At 33.9% G+C, this 18,489-nt stretch overlaps 3 protein-coding genes across 13 annotated transcripts; 1 reads left to right on the top strand and 2 right to left on the bottom strand.

Annotated features, from left to right (window-relative positions):
• Nucleotides 1-376: 376 nt before the first annotated feature.
• Nucleotides 377-2,037, top strand: Pfdn1 (prefoldin subunit 1). The gene is made up of 3 exons (XM_033329461.2): nucleotides 377-395; nucleotides 1,130-1,163; nucleotides 1,362-2,037. The coding sequence occupies exon 3, from the start codon at nucleotides 1,366-1,368 to the stop codon at nucleotides 1,744-1,746; it is 381 nt and encodes a 126-aa protein (XP_033185352.1). The 5' UTR covers nucleotides 377-395; nucleotides 1,130-1,163; nucleotides 1,362-1,365; the 3' UTR covers nucleotides 1,747-2,037.
• Nucleotides 2,038-2,084: 47 nt separating this feature from the next.
• Mi-2 (chromodomain-helicase-DNA-binding protein Mi-2 homolog) lies at nucleotides 2,085-13,705 on the bottom strand. Of its 11 annotated transcripts, none has more exons than XM_033329433.2 (24): nucleotides 13,574-13,705; nucleotides 13,455-13,510; nucleotides 11,152-11,243; nucleotides 10,957-11,079; nucleotides 10,587-10,880; nucleotides 9,949-10,497; nucleotides 9,692-9,854; nucleotides 9,409-9,594; nucleotides 9,148-9,337; nucleotides 8,691-9,073; nucleotides 8,449-8,618; nucleotides 8,155-8,380; nucleotides 7,594-8,057; nucleotides 7,074-7,527; nucleotides 6,689-7,006; nucleotides 6,304-6,612; nucleotides 5,955-6,223; nucleotides 5,788-5,879; nucleotides 5,526-5,712; nucleotides 5,179-5,451; nucleotides 4,490-5,106; nucleotides 4,135-4,420; nucleotides 3,751-4,060; nucleotides 2,085-3,666 (listed from the first exon to the last, which is right to left on the bottom strand). In XM_033329433.2, the coding sequence occupies exons 2-24, from the start codon at nucleotides 13,489-13,491 to the stop codon at nucleotides 3,662-3,664; spliced, it is 5,997 nt and encodes a 1,998-aa protein (XP_033185324.1). In that variant the 5' UTR covers nucleotides 13,492-13,510; nucleotides 13,574-13,705; the 3' UTR covers nucleotides 2,085-3,661. The 11 variants fall into 11 exon arrangements, with proteins under 11 accessions (XP_033185324.1, XP_033185331.1, XP_033185327.1 ...); XM_033329440.2 differs by having other exon boundaries at nucleotides 4,490-4,737; nucleotides 4,828-5,106; nucleotides 8,700-9,073; nucleotides 13,455-13,692; XM_033329436.2 differs by lacking the exons at nucleotides 13,455-13,510; nucleotides 13,574-13,705 and adding an exon at nucleotides 11,699-11,842 and having other exon boundaries at nucleotides 4,490-4,737; nucleotides 4,828-5,106; nucleotides 5,526-5,730.
• Nucleotides 13,706-15,977: 2,272 nt separating this feature from the next.
• On the bottom strand, nucleotides 15,978-18,399 carry LOC117154451 (uncharacterized). Its single transcript, XM_033329460.2, has 2 exons — nucleotides 17,969-18,399; nucleotides 15,978-17,342 (listed from the first exon to the last, which is right to left on the bottom strand). The coding sequence occupies exons 1-2, from the start codon at nucleotides 18,071-18,073 to the stop codon at nucleotides 16,740-16,742; spliced, it is 708 nt and encodes a 235-aa protein (XP_033185351.1). The 5' UTR covers nucleotides 18,074-18,399; the 3' UTR covers nucleotides 15,978-16,739.
• Between the last annotated feature and the right edge of the window lie 90 nt (nucleotides 18,400-18,489).

Raw genomic sequence — 18,489 nt, 5'->3', positions numbered from 1 at the left:
ATAGATAAAAAATATGCGCACAATAGATTTAGCCTAATAGTGACAACATTTTTTCTTTTCTTTAATTTTTTCAATGCATCAGCTGATTGTTAGTTATGCCTAGTAGTTTTAACCACTATAACAGTGTGTCATGGAGTAATAAGTAATTAATGACTATATGTAGTAAGGAATCAATGTTAACATATGTAGAAAAAGTAATAGTATGAATGGATTTTTTCAAATTCGTGAGCTTTTTATGCCGACCTCGCGTAAACAGGTTATGAACCAATCAGAATCATTCCAACACCGCCGAATATTGGCGGCGCCATACGGAGTTGTCCGAAAGCAGCCGCCTATTGGTAATTCGAAAGCGAACGATAAAACTCTGTGCTATACCATGACCTATAAAGTACTTGGTAATTATTTTCATATAAGAAGAATCGTTTTATTTTATGAATTTTAATAGATATAATCTCATAAACTTAAATACATACTGTACATATATAATATACTAACAGAAGAATATAGTACTACAAAAGCATTTCTGTAAAAATGCTATATAGCTATGTAACTATATATGTTGAAATATCCCTGTAATCTTTTCTTTGATAAAAAGAATATCTTCAAAAAAAAGTATTTTTATAACTATTGAAAAAACATAATCATACTATAAAACTTATTATAACTGCAAGATATTCTACAAAATTTATTTTATTGAAAGTAGTTTTTTACTGAAATATTATTAATCATATCAACATCAATTTTGTTACAACATAAATTATTAGATGTAGAAATAAATTAAATAATCATAATTAGATTGTTGATTTTCATTCACATTCATATTTTTGAGTACATAATTAAAAAGATAAAATCTCGATAGAACATTATTTTATCTACCAAGTATTACAGGAAACATTATACTTTAGATATTTTATTTATTTTTTTATATAATGTGTATTAAATAACCTTCTATACTTCAAACAACTATTTCTCTTTTGTTAAAGATTTAAGAATGTAAAGTAAACGATAATTTATAGGAAATAAAAATACAATTTTTAATATATTTATATGGTATTACGACTGAAAACAGATCCAAATATGTATGTGTGTATACTATGTATGCATATTAAATCCAATACGATTTTTGAAGGTTTTTTATCAACTCGCTAGGTGGAACCGACAAGGTATTTTGTCTTCTATCATGTATTTTAACTTGCTCGAAAATATAAATAAATAATGCTAAAAAACGAAAAATTAATTATATTCGATTGAACTATTAAATATCTTAGTTTGCTTGACAATAAATTATCATCTGAAATAATTTATCTAGTAACTGTAATTCAACTCCATTTTCTAACCTATAAATACCGAAATTATTGCAGAGAAATGGCAAGGGAACCGGATGAAGAGTTAAGGAAAGCGTTCTCGCAATTGCATGAGAAAATGATTGATACCACGCAAAAATTGAAATTAGCAGATTTGCAAATTGACAAATTGAAACGATCTAAACAATTTGCCGAGCTGACAATGAAAGAGATAACCTCTTATCCTGAGAACACAAAGACGTACGAATCAGTCGGCAGGATGTTCCTTTTGGATGACATAGATAGCATAAAGGCCGGTCTCAAGAAACGAATGAAAAATGCTGATGAAAAAGTGAAGACTTTAGAAAATAATAAAACGTATTTACAACAGAACTTAAAAGAATGTGAAAACAACATTAGGGAAATGATCCAACAAAGACAGAATAAAGACACGTCTGGTTAAAAATATGCTTTGTATCTTTTTACCAAAATTATTGTCGTATTATTTGCGTTAGAAAAGCTTCATATGTTAGTTTTTTATTACTATTGTTCACTATATCATTGCATTTTTGAACTTATGCATAAAATTATGTTTCATTTTCAACGTATATAAATTATGAACAAAACAATTATACAATTTGAAATATGTAATTATGATTAATTGTTCTATTATATTTATGAACTTTACAGCGTTTTGTAACCTTTATTTATTGTCTATATGCTAATTAATAAAACTTTTTATTATAACTTTTAATATGTTTAAAAATTTAAGAACCTACAAAAAGATACATCAAGTACTAATGTGGTTTCTAATTATTAATTTATTCCAGCAGAATTAATACATACAACAAACGATATTCCGTGATTCGGCTTATATCTTTAATTCACTTTATACTCGTTCATTCCTCTCGCTCGTTTTCCTTTCATTCATCTTCATAGTCTCGTTCAGAATTTCTTAGCTAAATCCTAAATTACCCTTAAAATCTTATATGCCAACGCAGTAATTTGGCAGATCAATTACTCAGAAATTAAAATGCTTTAACATATCTCAAACTTGGGATAGTAAAAATTGAACAGTATGTTTACTCAAGACTTTTTAATGTATTTGTGTTTCATAATTATATTTATAGTCGTTCCTTATTCTTCCTCTTTTTTTTTTTACTAATATAATGCATGGGATGTGACGTGCTTTCTGACCTTATACGCAAGTGCAATTAATATGTACGTGTATATGTATTTTAGTATATGTAGTGCAGTAAAATGTAACTCGACAAGTATGTACAAAGTATATTTATCAAACAATCACGGTATTATCAAATTCAAATCTAAGTCATATTTTTATAGTCACCGGCGTGACGTTTTAATAAAACTGTCGATTCCTACAGAGTCGAATTACGTATTTATTACGTAGAGTTGTATCACCGTGTATATTATAATATTTAAGTATCAAACAGACTTTGTGTCTCTGTTCTCTGCAACGTGATACTTACACAATACGATATATCTGCTTCTTTAAAAAATTTAAACTGAAAGATTGACGATTAAAGCATGCACGTGTAAAGAATCTTGCTTATTCAGTATGAAAAACCCATGCATTACAATAGCATGTAAAATCGTGTAAGAAATGAAATCTCCTGAATACATCACGTGAATGTCAGTCTTAACTAAGGTGATTGCCATTGTTCGTCGTATTTATGGTACTCTTATATGACGATACTCTGTGTATTCAGTATGCAATCCTAACTGAAATCCCTGAATTCACAAATACACATATCGGGCGGGGATAGGCTTCCAACTAATTAAGTCTTTCCGGCATCCATTAGGAAAATATTGATGCAAAAAGAAATTGCGAATAAATTACGCCGAACGATTAATCGCTCGAATTAATTAGCGTACCTTATGTTTAAACTGCATAAATTTATGTAAATCTATATTGGTTTCTTAAATAAGTTGTTATTTTTGTTTCTATTAAGTAAAACGTACTTATCGTTACGATACGATACACACGCCGGTCGATGAAGAAATATAAATCATGCTCTTAATTAGCTTAAGAAAATAATTTATGCCACTTTCTACAAGGACCGTATATGTATAAATACAAAAACATGATAATCTTGATGCTAAACGCCGAATGTACACATAATAAATACAGCAATAATGTAATTTAGATGTAACGTATTATGTCTATGTGTATGCGTGTGTGTGTCTGTCTTCGTTACTTCGTCAAATCGTAGAGCATCTCCTCTTCTAATAAAATTCAGCTAGAAATCGTAATTTACGAAAAATAATACAGCGCGCATGGACTTCGTCGAAAGGTAGTGTTGACCTGCGCTATTACAAGTTTTCGATTGAGCCACTGTTTATCAACCATTTACTATTCAAGCTGCAATATAAATTATTTTTGTAACAATCATTATATCTAGAAATCCGATATCTACATTTTAGCAATCTGAAAGTTATTGCGAACCTGTGAATCCCTGTGGTGGTTGACCTGGTACTGAGTATTGTGGTCTAAAATTTCCGAAATTAGCCGCACCAGCGAATGTAGCCGGCAGTTGTCCACCGGAGAAACCGGCTGGAAACTGTTGTGCTAACAGCGCTGCTTGACCCGATTGAGAACTACTACCACCTGGTGCGGTTGCTGCCAATCGACTCAATATCGACCTCTCTGACATTTGAAGTCTTTGAGCAACAGGTGGAATGCGAGCTAATGTTGCTGGTAAACGACTCACGTCAGATTTCATGTCAGACAACAGTTCTTCCAATTGATTTAGTACCTGCAATGAAACAATGTATAAAGAGGAATTACTGAAAGAAGACGATTATTTTCTATCCATAGAAATATATTTACTTTATGCAACACAGCATTTGCTGGTTTATTTCCGGCAAGGCTTTCTTTACTAAGATGTTGATGTGATTCTGCAAGGCACTCGACTTCGGCAAATCTTGCATTCAGGCTCATCGCAGGATGATTAGGATCCTGCGTTAAGTTCAGGTACGCGGCTCTTCTCAATTGTTCTTCTATCACTAATGCCTGTTCCAACAGTTTGAAACGTCGAGCTAGGAATTTGTTTTTTATTTCTAAAAAGTTACCCTTGCCCACGTCCATCTTAAATGGTTCATTTATTATTGCAAACCTGCAAAATAATATTAAAATAACACGTTTATAGTAAGCATATATTTTCCTATTATTGTTTATTTGTTACCTAATATCATTTTGGATATCCTGCCAACGACCATAGCCATGTGTAACAATGCCGGCCAGTAACCAATAGTCATGTCTTCTATGCCAGATTTCGTATTCACGGCCAGGTACTGCAGCTTTCTCTTCATTTAACCATAATGTGTGTAATTCAGTGAAACCACCATCAGCTATGTTGAACATGAACTTGCGCTTGGGCTTTATCGTTTCTGAATCACAGTCCTTTATGTCCTTATCTTTATTATCTTTCTCCTGTAATATTAATATTCTCAATGTAATATTAGAAATCTTATTAATTGTTTCAAATAAATTATACTGATTTAACATCGAACTAGCAAGTACCTCTCGCTTTTCTGTTTCTTCTTCATCGTCTTTAACGATAACTACATCTTCCTCGGAATCTTGTTTTGTTTTGCTTTCGGAGTTGTCTACTTTTTCGTCGTGTTTCGTCACTAATTTTTCGTCTGTAGCATCTACTTTATCCTTCTCTTTATCCTGTGTTTCTCCCTCTGTATCCTTCTCTTCTTTCTTGATGTCCTCCTTGTCTTTATCTTTTTCCGCATTATTCTCTTCCTCTTCTTTAGATTCTTTTGATTCCTCCACATCCTTCGCATCAACACTCTGTAAAATAATTCTTCCTTTACTACAAATTCATTTGGAATTATTTAAGTTTTTACGATCGACTATACTAACTTCTTTGTCCTTGGGTACTTCTTTACATTCTTTTACTTCAGACGTGTCTGAATTTGACTTGTTGGAGTCAGTATTCGCACTTCCAGGAATAGCAGTTGGCGTTGGAGTTGCAGCAGGACTTGGGCTAGGTGCATTAGAAGTAGCTGGTGTTGCACTGGTACTGCTAGTTCCAGTTGCTCCTTCTCCACCACCTTCTATTTTCACAGGTTCTACCGGTTTGCGAATCATTTCTGGCATCGAGTAATATCCGTTTATGTGTTCGAATTCTTGCACCTATTACATAAAACAAAACATTATTAGAAGAAAGGAAAAGAAGAAAATAAAAAATCAACTGAAGAGTGTTTTACCTTTTTCCTTATTAAAGACATTACACCAATTCTTGTTAAAACGTGTTGTCTGCTAAGACCTTCTCTCGGGACACCATCGGCAAATGTTTCGGCATTATCTGCACCAGGTTCACACAAATGTCGCATGAAAAGGGAAACGTAGGCCTTGAAATTCTTCTCCGACTTGCCTCTCAGGTCTCGTACCAACCTGAAATGCGACAATATACTTTAACAGTACTTTAAATTTACTGATTGCGGAATACATTTCGAGCGAGTAACTAACCACTGAGAGTTAAACGCGTCCTGTGGTGGCATACCGTAACGCATAATCGCGTTCAGGAATGCTTTCCTTTGTCTGGCATTGAAGCCTAGTACCTGGATTTAAAAAACCATATTATAGTATATATCTTTCATTAATTTTTAAATATAAGATAAATTATGTAAACCTACTTCAATGTTTCCATTAACCCTGGCAAGCAATGGAGGAAGAGGTCGATCCTTTTCGTCTCTCCTCTCTAATCTTCGCCTGCTTCTGCGAGATAACAGGTCACCATCACCCTTTTCGTCAAAGTCGTCGTCTTCTTTATCGTCATCGCTAGGAGCACTAAAATCACTGTTGTAATCAGAAAGATTCTCCTGCCATGGTTGATCATCCCTTGTACTTTGGTCTCCAGTTACTCCTCCATCATTATAGTTCACTTGCTTACGTATTCGTTTACCTAAAAATAATTATTACTTTGTAATGACAAGAGAGAGACGGAGAGGAGTATTTACAGGCAAAGAAATAAATTATATATACCTTTTCCAAGTGTTCTGGCAATATCTTCTTGTTGTTGTTCATAATGATGTCTCAATAATTTGATCCAATAAGCTGGATCTGTGTTCTCAGCTTCCTGTTTAATAATCTCAGTGTCTGCTTCTTCTTCCGTTTCACCTTCCTTTGTTACGTACGATGCTACTTTAAACGAACTTAGATACTCGTTGGCCCAGTTTTCTTTCTGTTCGATACCTTCCTTGCTTCTGTCTAACAATTCAGCCACAGCTTTGTCATCATAATGAATGGCTTCATCCTCTTTGCCTTCCTCCTCTTTGAACAATTCCTCAGTACCTAATACGAATTGAAATTATAGACAAGTTCCATAATTTTAAATCCTATTTTATAATCTTTATTTCAACAACATTACCGAATCGTAAAATGTCGTCAAGTTCTTGTTTACTGAAATTGGCGCCTTTACCACCCATTCCAGGTCTCACAACTAAATGTGTTAACATCATTTTACGCTTCGCCACTTGTGTAACTCGTTCTTCGACAGAGTTGCGAGTTACAAATCTGTAGATCATGACTTTATTAGCTTGACCAATTCTATGTGCTCTACTAAATGCCTGAATGTCGTTGTGTGGATTCCAGTCGGAATCGTAAATGATCACAGTGTCGGCAGTAGCCAAGTTTATACCCAAACCACCGGCCCGAGTAGAAAGTAGAAAAACAAACTGTTGCGCGCCTGGTAAAAAAATTGATTAATTTTCCGTTGATGATTCGTTAAAGATACAATAAAACTATCTACTCACCAGGTGCATTAAATCTGTCAATGGCTTCCTGTCGTTGAGCACCAGTAATGTTACCGTCTATTCTTTCATACTTATAACCCTCTCCTTCTAAATAATCTTCGAGAATGTCCAACATTTTTGTCATTTGAGAAAAGATTAAGACTCTATGTCCATCATCCCTTAATTTCTTTAACATTTTGCTCAATAGAACCAATTTTCCTGCTGCTTTGATTAATGCAGACGTTTCGTAACTTCCGTTTGGTGCGGTTGGTGCTTCCTGAGACGCGGCTGGAAATAAATAAGGATGGTTGCAGCACTTTTTAAGATCCATCATGATATTCAATAGCGACACTTGTTGACCTCCCCCCTTGGGATTCAGCGCCTCGAAGTTCCTCGTCAATATATATTTATAATATTTCTTTTGCATAGGCGATAATTCGACACGGACGATGAATTCTGATTTACTCGGCATATTCTATAAATAAAGATGATTAGTATAACTCACATATTGAATTTATGAAAAGAAGTATATAATAAATACCTTTAATACATCAGCCTTTAATCTCCTCAACATGTGTGGTCCGAGTAGTTCATGCAACTTCTTCACTTGTTCTTCTTTTGAAATATCAGCGAATTCATTTTGGAACGCAGCTAAGTCATTGAATTTATCACGACAGAGGAAATTCAAAAGATGGAACAATTCCTCCAAGTTATTTTGCAGAGGAGTTCCAGTTAACAATAATTTATACGCGATATTATAGGACGCTAATAGTCTAAAAAATTTCGACTGGTTAGATTTGAGTCTATGCGCTTCGTCTACTACTAATACAGCCCAATCTATCGATCCTAAACACGCAGAATCAATTGAGATCAGCTCGTAACTGGTAAGAAGTACATTGAACTTAATTTGATTCGATCGGATCTTCGATGCTCGGCCACCACGAACAGCACCCTCTTCGAAAGACAATTCATTCTCACGAATTACGATACGACTGTCCTTGTCACCTGAAATATACAAATATATTAATATAAAATATTAATTAGCAATGAAACAAATCAATAAACGCATTTTCATTAATTAAGTTCATATACACGCACGTACCAACGTAAGTAACACAATAAAAATCAGGTGCCCAGGTTTCAAATTCACGTTCCCAGTTAATGATAGTTGATAGAGGAACAGATACAAGGAACGGTCCCTTGCAGTGACCTTCTTTGTATAATGAATACAGAAAGGTGATAGTTTGGATGGTTTTTCCTAGACCCATCTCGTCCGCTAAAATAGTGTCTATACCTTGGCCCCATGAATATCTTAACCAATTCAAACCCTACAAAATTATGAAATTATAAAAAGCTCATTAAGGAATAAGTAATGTAATGAAGACAAGATATATACTTCTAGCTGATAAGGATGTAACTGCATTCCAGTCTGATCCAGATATTCTGGCTGCCGTTCATACTTTTTCTTTAGATCTGTGGTAGGTTTGTCAGGTGGCGGAGTATATCTCTTAGGCGTTCTTTCTTCGTCGTCGATGAGTTCACGAGTCTTCGATTTCTTGCCTTTACCTGAATATAATGTATGTGTCCATTTTGCAGCTCATAATAATGATTGTAAAAAGAAAAAATAAATTAACCGACTCTTCTCACCCTTCTTGCCCTTGCGGGACGAACTACCATCACAACAGTTTGCAGCTCTGAGATCCAAGTAATATTCGATAGCTTGCTTTAATCCAGGAATATCTTCATGCTCATCTTCCCAAGTTGCCTGATCGTATCCTAATTCCCTCCATTTAACGAGATACGTCGCTCTACCATCTCTTGAAAGCCTATGATTAATTACTCGATGCACTACAAGCCACTCTGGTCGAACTCCGTAACGATAGAATCGTTCCTCTAAATTGTATTCATCTCTATTAGTTGCAACATCCTGTTCTTTTAAACGTTTCACTCGGGAATCACTTTCGTCTAACGGTTCCTCCAACTTCGGTGGTTCGTCCATATCATATTTTCGTGAATAATTTCTAAAGATCACAGTAAAATTTTAAACAATCATAAAAAAAGGATTAAGCATATCATTATTGAATAAGTGCCATACCTAAACATGAGAGGATGGAAAACATCAAGCTGTAATTCTGTGATCCAGTCGCAATGCCAATAAGACATATCAGCCCATTTCACGAAGAATTCGCGTATTCTACGTTGCTTAGGAGCAGCTTTACTTGTTGACGGCTCCTCCGAGGGTGTTTCTGGGCATTCCTTCCACCTCCATGTTAAAATCTTTGCAACTATCACATAAAAGATTAAATATTAGTTATGAGTATGTGATGCATAATTCTTTGTCTTAATCATACAGTACCTTTTCCACGTATAGGTGGACAAGAACATCTGGGACACTTCCAGTCGCCATCAGGAATTTCTGAAAGTGGTGGGTTCAAACAATGTGTATGGTACGCGCTAGTACAGCTATCACAGCATAGCAATTCACCACCATCTTTACATATTCTACAAAATTCCATATGCTCATCATCGTCTTCAGCTGCACCTGAAAACAGAATTAATAATCCACGATTCGTTTTGATAGTTGAATACACATCAGCATGTTGGGGAGGATGAAAGGTTTGGGGTTACAAGGAAGGTACCTGCAATACCTTCTCCTTCACAATGAGGACAACTCCATTTTCCTTCCGGAGTTTCTTCTAATTCAGGCTCTAGACACACCAAGTGATAAGCTCTAGGACACGTATCACATAGAATAATTTCTCCACCTTGTTGACATACTTCACAATAATCCTGATGATCAGTCTGCATAAAAAGATATAAATATCATAAAAAAATTCAAAAGTTTCATTGACATAGAAAATATAACCAGTATTAATCAAAAGCAATCTAATTATACCTGAAGACCTTCTTCTCCGTCTGGAAACTTTGACGTGGTTTTTGTCTTTTTCTTCTTCTTAGTCTTATTTCCGATTTTGGTCTTTGCCTTCCTGCGAACAGGTGGTTCTGCTGGTGGTTCAACCCCGCTTTCTTCAGCGTTTCCTTTGTTCGTCCCATCCGCACCAGTAGGTTCCTCCGCATCTGCCAACATTTGCTCGAATTCCATGTCTGAATCTCTGTCAGTACCAACGCCACTACCCTCTGCTTCCTCATCCGAGCTTCCTCGTTTGCGCTTTCCAAGTTTGATCTTGAGTGTCGGTACTTTCGAAGCTTTCTTTCCCTTCTTCGCTCTCGATCCTCGTGATTTCCGTTTTCTATCACTATCTTCATCATCGTCTTCTTCATCTTCGCCTTCCTGGACCGCACCACCACGATTTGCCCTTGCATTTCTACTATCTTCATCTACATTTGCAGAAGACACATCCGCATCTGGCTGTGTGTGAGGATTTAACTCAGAAAAATCACGCCATTTGGCAGCCACTAACATCATAAGCTTCGACATTGGAACCTAAAAGTAAGCATAACATAAAATATCAGAAGTAAATAAAATATCGAAAAAATAATCGCTTGAGCTCATTGCTTTTACGAAAAATTTACTTTTGGATTCTCTTTTGCTAGTAGCGGCCTGACATGTTGTTGAAATAATTTATAGGTAGTTAAATTCTGGAAGTCTGCATCAGTATATTCAATTTGTACATCTGTTAACCCAAAAGTGTTACAGACTTCCTCAATTGTAGGCATTCCTGTTGTGGGTTCCTGGCTAGGAGGAGCAGGTGCATTGTGACTAGACGATTTCCTGGAGGAAGATTTTCTACTTTTTCTATTTCCAGCATAGTCACTATCATCACCAGCTACATCACCAGTTTCACCGCCTCCTCCAAAATCACTTTCCTGCGTAAAGAAAACATTTAAGTTATTTTTATCAGTAAATTAATTATATTTTAGGAAATAAAATAAAAGTAATTACATCTCCAGAATCAGATTTTTTCTTTTTCTTCTTTTTCTTCCCTTTCTTATCTTCACTACGAGCTTTTCGTTTTTTTCCTTTCTTCTTCTTTCTTTCCTCTGGTTCATAATCATCATCTTCTTCCTGCATAAAAAAATATATTTCAAATAATGTTCATAGTTTAATCAATGTTTAATGTGTATATAAGATACTAACTAGTCTTTGAGATTCTTCTGCATCGGATGAACCATCCACTTGTTGGTTAACATTTGAAACTTGACCTCCAGTTTCATCTATGTCATCCTCTCCTAAAAGTTCATTATATTAAAAAAAAAAGAAATTATTTTAAGAAAAAATAAAAGGACCAATTAGGACATTAAGATACAATTATCAATAAATATATAAAGTCATTTATAATACGAAATAGGTAATTTTTCGAAATAAATAATGTTCTATAGTATTTCTAATATAATGATTTTCATGTATGATTGATATATTAAGCTACATTTTCACTGGCTACCTCTGACTTACATAAAATCAATATCTGTATTCATTACAATGTAGGTTCAAGAATAGTCAATGTATACATATATTTTTCCAACAAAATTAATATTTCATGTAAATCAATACTTTACAATTTGTCTGCAATAGTATATAAACATATATTTATCAATTCTTTTAAAAAGAATGACTTCATATAATCCTACGGATTCAAATTAATCCTATATATTATACAAATATATGTAAATATTTTGAGTCGAACCGTCGAAAGAACTATTTTCCATCACAGTACCGCGACGACATGGCACCGACAAATATTTTGCCATTCGTTTTTCCAGAAACCCGAGTAATACGCGACTTCAATTCACTTTAGAAAATATATTTCTTAAAAAATCGTAATACAAAATACTTAAGTCAGGAAAAGAAAGAGAGAGCAACATATAATTGGAACAAATGTTATTGGACGGGACGTTCGACCAGCAAAACGGCGGCGGACTGATAATTGCCAAATCGATAGTAACGTTTTATAACAAACCGATTTTTTTATTCCTCCGAAGCGATCAAAACGATAAAACCAGCATAAATACAAACTCTCTGTACAAAAGCGAGTTTGCGTGCATGCATAAGTCTCGTTTGAAAATTGAACAAGCTATTAAGATTGGACAGTCGAAATGTATAAATTATTTTCGACTAATCCACGTTCGATGAATGCTTTGTAAGAGAGTATGCGTCCGCCATTTTCTTCGAAAGGGCTCACCACATTGGAGAGAGAGAGAGAGAGAGAGAGAGAGAGAAGCCTATATTTTATATTCATAATATTGCCGCGGATTCTGATCTCGTTCGTTCACTGATTATTCTGAAAAATCCATGAACGAACCTGTAATCACGATATACCGCTGCAATTTTTAGTAAGTCCCGGAAGACGATATCCTCGAGAAGCTCGCACCGGTCGCTTATATATTACGATTAATAGTGTGCGTGTGTATAATGAATACGCACACAACCGTACCAGATGGTCGGAAAACCGAAGCTAGCATTACGAAATTACTCAAAGATTCCGCTGGAAATTAGAATTATCACTTTACATTGTTTTTTACTTTTTCTGTAAAGAAATTGGATTTTAAGCAAGAATCCTCGAGATTGTTGAAAAACACACGATGAATGAAATTATCTTATTACTCCGCAGTTGAAATAGATTAAGATTGTACTAGAACTTTGCATGAGAAAACAGCGTGACCCTTTTGACTTTTTCGCATTGAAAAAACAACGGTTAGAACAAATTCAAATGCGTACATAAGATTAATTGTACAATGAAAAATCAAATAATGAAGCGTTAATTATGTAAGGGTCACGAAATATTGCGAAAACACCGTGCAACATTCAATATTTGACAAGTTTTTAATTTGTGATTGATTTAAGCAAAAATCTCACTTAAGGGTTAGAAATCGTTTAGCTCTCGGAATTGATTGTCGAATCATAGTATGATTTAAAATGTAATTACTGTAGAAAATTTGTTGAAATCGTGGCAACAATTTGGTACTAATGTACCTGTAACTGTAATAATATCTAAAATAAGTAAAAGTCAGAGAACCATGTGATTTCTCTCTAACTATCGAATGTAAACAATAACCTATACTCAGATGATTATTTCGTTACATTTGCGTGCTGGTTAAATACAACACGAATATGTATGATACATTAAACCGTTAAACAGAATATCGTGACACGTTCGTGGGATTATTGACAATTCGAAGGTTAGTTGTTCCTTTACAAAACAAAGTAAGATCTGTCGAATTGAAAGGTTAATTGTTTTCTCTGGACAATTTAACCTGCCATCGAGTTAGACAAAAACACAGGAGAAATCACGTCGAAACGCGCAACACGCGACAGCGCGTGAAAAACCATAGAAGGATCAATTGACATGGCAGCCATCGTACGAAAAGCGCGCGTCCTGCGTGCTCTCGAGGATACAACTTTCCGGTAGTATTCGTGATCAAGTGTGCCCTCGTCGCACTTACCCGCGTAGCTCTCGTCCACCTCCTCATCGGATGCCATTCTTTAGTACCTCGACAAACTACACGTTCGAGAAAACACCCGAGATTATTATTAATAGTCACTCACTGACTAAGATGCTCACCGTAGAAAAACAGCACGGAAATGCGACATTAAACGTTCGTGGCTCTCGGCGTTTCAGTTTCGGCGTGCCGTCACACTCGTACGTGCACCGATGTGCACCTACTGCTCTACGCTTCTTCTTTCACGCGATTCGTCAGTTCTCCTCATTCTTCCCCCCCGCCCCACTATCGCGTCGCGATCTTTCTCCCCCTCGCTTTCCCCTCCCACCCTTCACAGAGAGTTCGTTTCTTCCCCTCTCTTTCTTTTTCCTCGTCTCCTCCGTTCGCCCACCGTTACATATAACGCGCTATAGCTGAATGTATACCAATGGTCTGCCCGAGTCTACCGTGTTGCATTTATTTCTTTTTACCCCTCCTTCCCTCCTCTATCCTTCATCCTCTCTCTACCCCCTTCTGATTCCGCAGAATATATGCTTTTTAATTTTTAGAAAAAGAGATCTTTTTTAATAGCAATGCATTTCTGTGTACTAGTCGCTATACTGACCCCTACTCTTACTTATTTTTCTCATTTTTTTCATTCGTTACGTTTTTAGTTGTTTTTATTGCCGACGCTTAAAAATTTCATCGATTCGGAATATATCTACTTTCATTATAAGATACATCCTTTTTATAAAGTATATATGTATACATACATATGTAGACTACGAATTTTTATGAATTTTTATATCTTTATGAACATAACTAAGGAAATAGAACCTAAATAGAAATTTATCTCATCTACTAAATACTATAATAAATACTCTACTTTCAACATTTTATATATTTATGCATATTATATTTCCCACAGATGGATAAAAATCTGCAATCTATACATATGTATATACATATCGCATGATATATGCCCGCTATTAAGAAAATTAATATACCGTAAATTTTTGATGATTAGTTCTCTGGAATTCCACCATTTCAGTCCAATGTAAATTGTAGAGTTGCAAACTGTAATAGTATGCGTATACGGATTTGCGGTATGATTAATGGCCGAACAGTTACATGCACGTACTATTATATATGTGTATATATACATGTATATGTATGCTCGTGTATCGACCTTTTTGATGGAGACAAGATAACCGAACGCAATCAATGTGTATTTTTTTTACCTGAATCTGATATTCATTTTTAATTTGAAAAATACATATAGTAGCTCGCAAAAGTATTAGTATACTTTTTATGTACACATTTAAAAATTTCATTAACACTATAATGATAATTATATGGGTATAACTAAATGATTCTAGAAATGTATACAGAAGTTGTAAGATATTCAATACAAATATATATTTTGCAGAGATCACAAAAGTATTCAAGCAGGCAATTATCCACAATATTAATAAATCTAGGTCTAATTCAGTGAAACCACTTTTAATATAATACATTATATGTTTAAGTTGACTATTCATACCGTATATTAATTTTTTACTAAATATAAGTTTACAGTAAATATCCTGTAACATATATATATATATATATTTCGAAATTGAATTCAAATTTTGTCCATATACTTATAGCAGTCGCGTCTCATTACAGTGTTAATAAAATTTTAAAATGTTTCATATAACACGGACAATATAGGAATATATGTTTTCTGTAGCAAATGTACGAATAGCTTTGCGAGCCACTGCACGTATATATCATAATACACATGAGCCGCCGATTTTCTACGATTACTCGTTTATTACTTGTTAATATTAATACGAAAAATAATAAGGACGACTAGCACACCACGAAAAAATTTGAATTAGGAAATTAGTTATTATCGCTTGTCATCAAATATATAATCCATGTATGGTCCACGATTCTAGCACTAAACATATATCTACGATTCTTTATCTAATTTCATTAATTTTTCGACCTTTGTTCCAGAAAAACATAACTCAACTGATTTTAGTTATTCAATTCATCTTTATAATACTCTTTATTAAATGAAATATATAAATCTAGTGAGAAAAATATACGTGCGATTTACGTTTATAAATATTAAATTAGATTAATAAAAGATAAAATATGTAACGATCCTTTTTGATATTGAAATTAAGTTATAAATTAATAAAGGAAATTCTACAGGGAAGGAATGCAAATATGGCATGATCCAGAAATGATCTGGCCCTACACATTGAAATACCACAGATCTCTGAATTGTTCTGTACATGACAATCGTTTTAGTCTCAGACAAGTATAATTTCGCTCTGTAGCTATAGGAATTACTAAACAGTTTACTCTCAAAATTAAGTAGATTTTCAGGTATTAACAGGTATCATTTCCAGATCGCAAATTGCAGAATCCCTGCACAATAACATGTTGTTATATGCGTTTACACCTCTTTATTCATAAGTGCTAGAAATACGAATCATGTGTACCGATAGAGGACACGTTACATGCTCTGCTGGAGAGATACGTACCGTCGTATAACGTGAGGATGAAAATTTTATTTATACGTCTCGTACGTAACAATCTATTTACAGGTGATGAAATACATACATATCATGAAGGCCTTCGTATACAAAACGAAAAAGTCAGAAGAAAGCATTTGTAATACTCTTACGTACAATAAATTCATTCTTCTTTCTAAAACCTGTAATACTAATTTTATAAAACAAACATGTTTTATGTATATCACTTAAGGAATTACAATTTACAAAAAGATATAATAAATCGTCTTTAGGAATGAATAGAAGCAATACTGTATGGAATGAATTAGTACCTTTGAATTTTAACAATAATTCACAACCATCGATCGATGTTAGAAAATTATTGTATATATTTGGAATATTTAGATTCAAGCCTTTAAGACTGTTAAAACTGCTTTTTTAACGAATCAAATATGAATAAAGTTTTGATTTTATGCAGTTAGATTAATTGTGAACAAAACTTTGTACTACATCTTTTTATATATTAATGAAATCTAATTTCTCGTCAAAAATATTTCGATCTAGAATATATATGGTACATTTCTATGCATAACTAGAGATATATATATTTGTCTGTGACAATTAAAGAAATAGATAATCATAAAAATTTCTTGTCTCAATGGAATACAATTACTTGCAAAACTTCTGATGAATGTCATCTATGCAGTTGTCCATACAAATCAAAATAGATTTGCAAAGATAAAAAGGTATACGTAATGCTATTGTATAATCATATATTAAGATGGAATATTTAGTTTGCTCAACCATAGTCGACGCTTAAAGCGCTCAGCCCTTTCTTCTTTATAGCTTCTGCCACAGCTCTTTCTAGAAAATTCTCTTGTTGGTCATTCTCGTCAATTTTATCCAAATCAAAATCAAGCCTATTATATTCCTCTGTGCTTTTTGAATCATTCAATCTTAATGAATTTGCAGATGTAGTAGCTACAGAGTTTTCAAAATTTCCAACATTTTGTATGCGATTAGAGGGGCAGGAACAGTGCACATCAGTGTATTCATTATTGGTCCAATATCCTGGAGCTTTGTCACTGTAAAAAGCACTGGATTGAGGAATAAGTCCTGTAGACTGTACTAGACCGTGATTACGAATTGCCATCATAACTGCAGTGTCTTCCATATCGTTTCCTCTAAACAACTGAAATCTGGACTCCTCCACGGAACAAGAGGATGAAGTTACCATAATGTAATTCTCTAATACTACATTAATGGTATTATCCACATATCCTTTGGCCACCTGACAAGCTTGCCATCTTTTCAATTTTTCCCTTGCTTGTCTCTCTGCATCGTCATATTCTACATTTTCTGTTTCTTGTACCATCTCTTCTTTTCCTACTGAATTCTTTTCCTACAAAATGAATGCTTAAATGGAACATATATTTTGAGAAATTAAATTGTCACACTTTGCTCATTTCTATTTAGAGAAATAAAATATACGATTAATATATAAGATGATTCATATGATTAATATAAAGGACAGTTCTATGTCTTCTTCTATCTTAATTTTCATGTCTTTTAACATATCTGTCTTATGCCTTAATATACTGCATATATAGTCTGCATATATAGCTGAAGCATGTTTTGATCTAGGTAAAGTTTATAATTTTTATCCTCCCACTTTTGGAACAGTAGTAGACTTGTAAAAATAAAATACTGAAAACTGAAATTCGATATTGTTCATAAACTTTAAATAATGTCAAGGTATGCTTTAATTATAAGTATAACAATGCTAAAGTATGTAGTAACTATAATATATATTGAGGCACAAGACAAATACTTTGAACATTTTCTTTAATCATCCATAAATTAAAAATGAAGGAATATATGTGAAATATATGCATATGATGTCTTTTACTTATTTTAATGTGTAGATTCACTCTCTAAAGTATTGACATGTATTTATGAATCACCCTATATATCATTAGAATAATTTAATATAATATTAAATTTATTGTAACTATACGTAATAGTTACCATATCCCAAATCGTCTCGTTGCCTTTAAGTCGTGTACATTGCCGTTTCGGAGGAGCTGGCCTTTCGTGATCGTCAGTATCTGATTCCTCGATGTCAGTCGCCATTTTCTCTATTTTATATAGAACTGTATCGTTTTCTTTTCAAACAACTTAAATAAGAATAAATAATTCCAACAACGATACTTCTAAACAATCATGAAGCAAAGAGTCTGACCGACGTTACAAAAATTCGAATCACTTCCACCAACTTTCTTTGACATCTTTCTCTTGGATAATAGTGATAAATCTTTGTCGTGCTGTCAATTAACTTGAAATAACTTCGACGTTTCTGATTATACGCAGTCTTCACAATGTGAGTAGATCGCAGTATAAAAATTGAATAATAATCACGAGCAAATCGGTTAGAACTCAAGAGGACAAATACCACACATAATCAAATGGCAAGAATCGTTTTGACAGCTTCAAAATGGCTACTTTACCATTAGATTCTATATAAAATTACCAAATTGAATCGCAAGCAT

This window comes from Bombus vancouverensis, chromosome 16 (genome assembly GCF_051014615.1).
Source record: "Bombus vancouverensis nearcticus chromosome 16, iyBomVanc1_principal, whole genome shotgun sequence".
Classification (NCBI taxonomy): Eukaryota; Metazoa; Arthropoda; class Insecta; order Hymenoptera; family Apidae; genus Bombus; species Bombus vancouverensis.
This window is presented reverse-complemented; position numbering and strand designations above follow the sequence as displayed.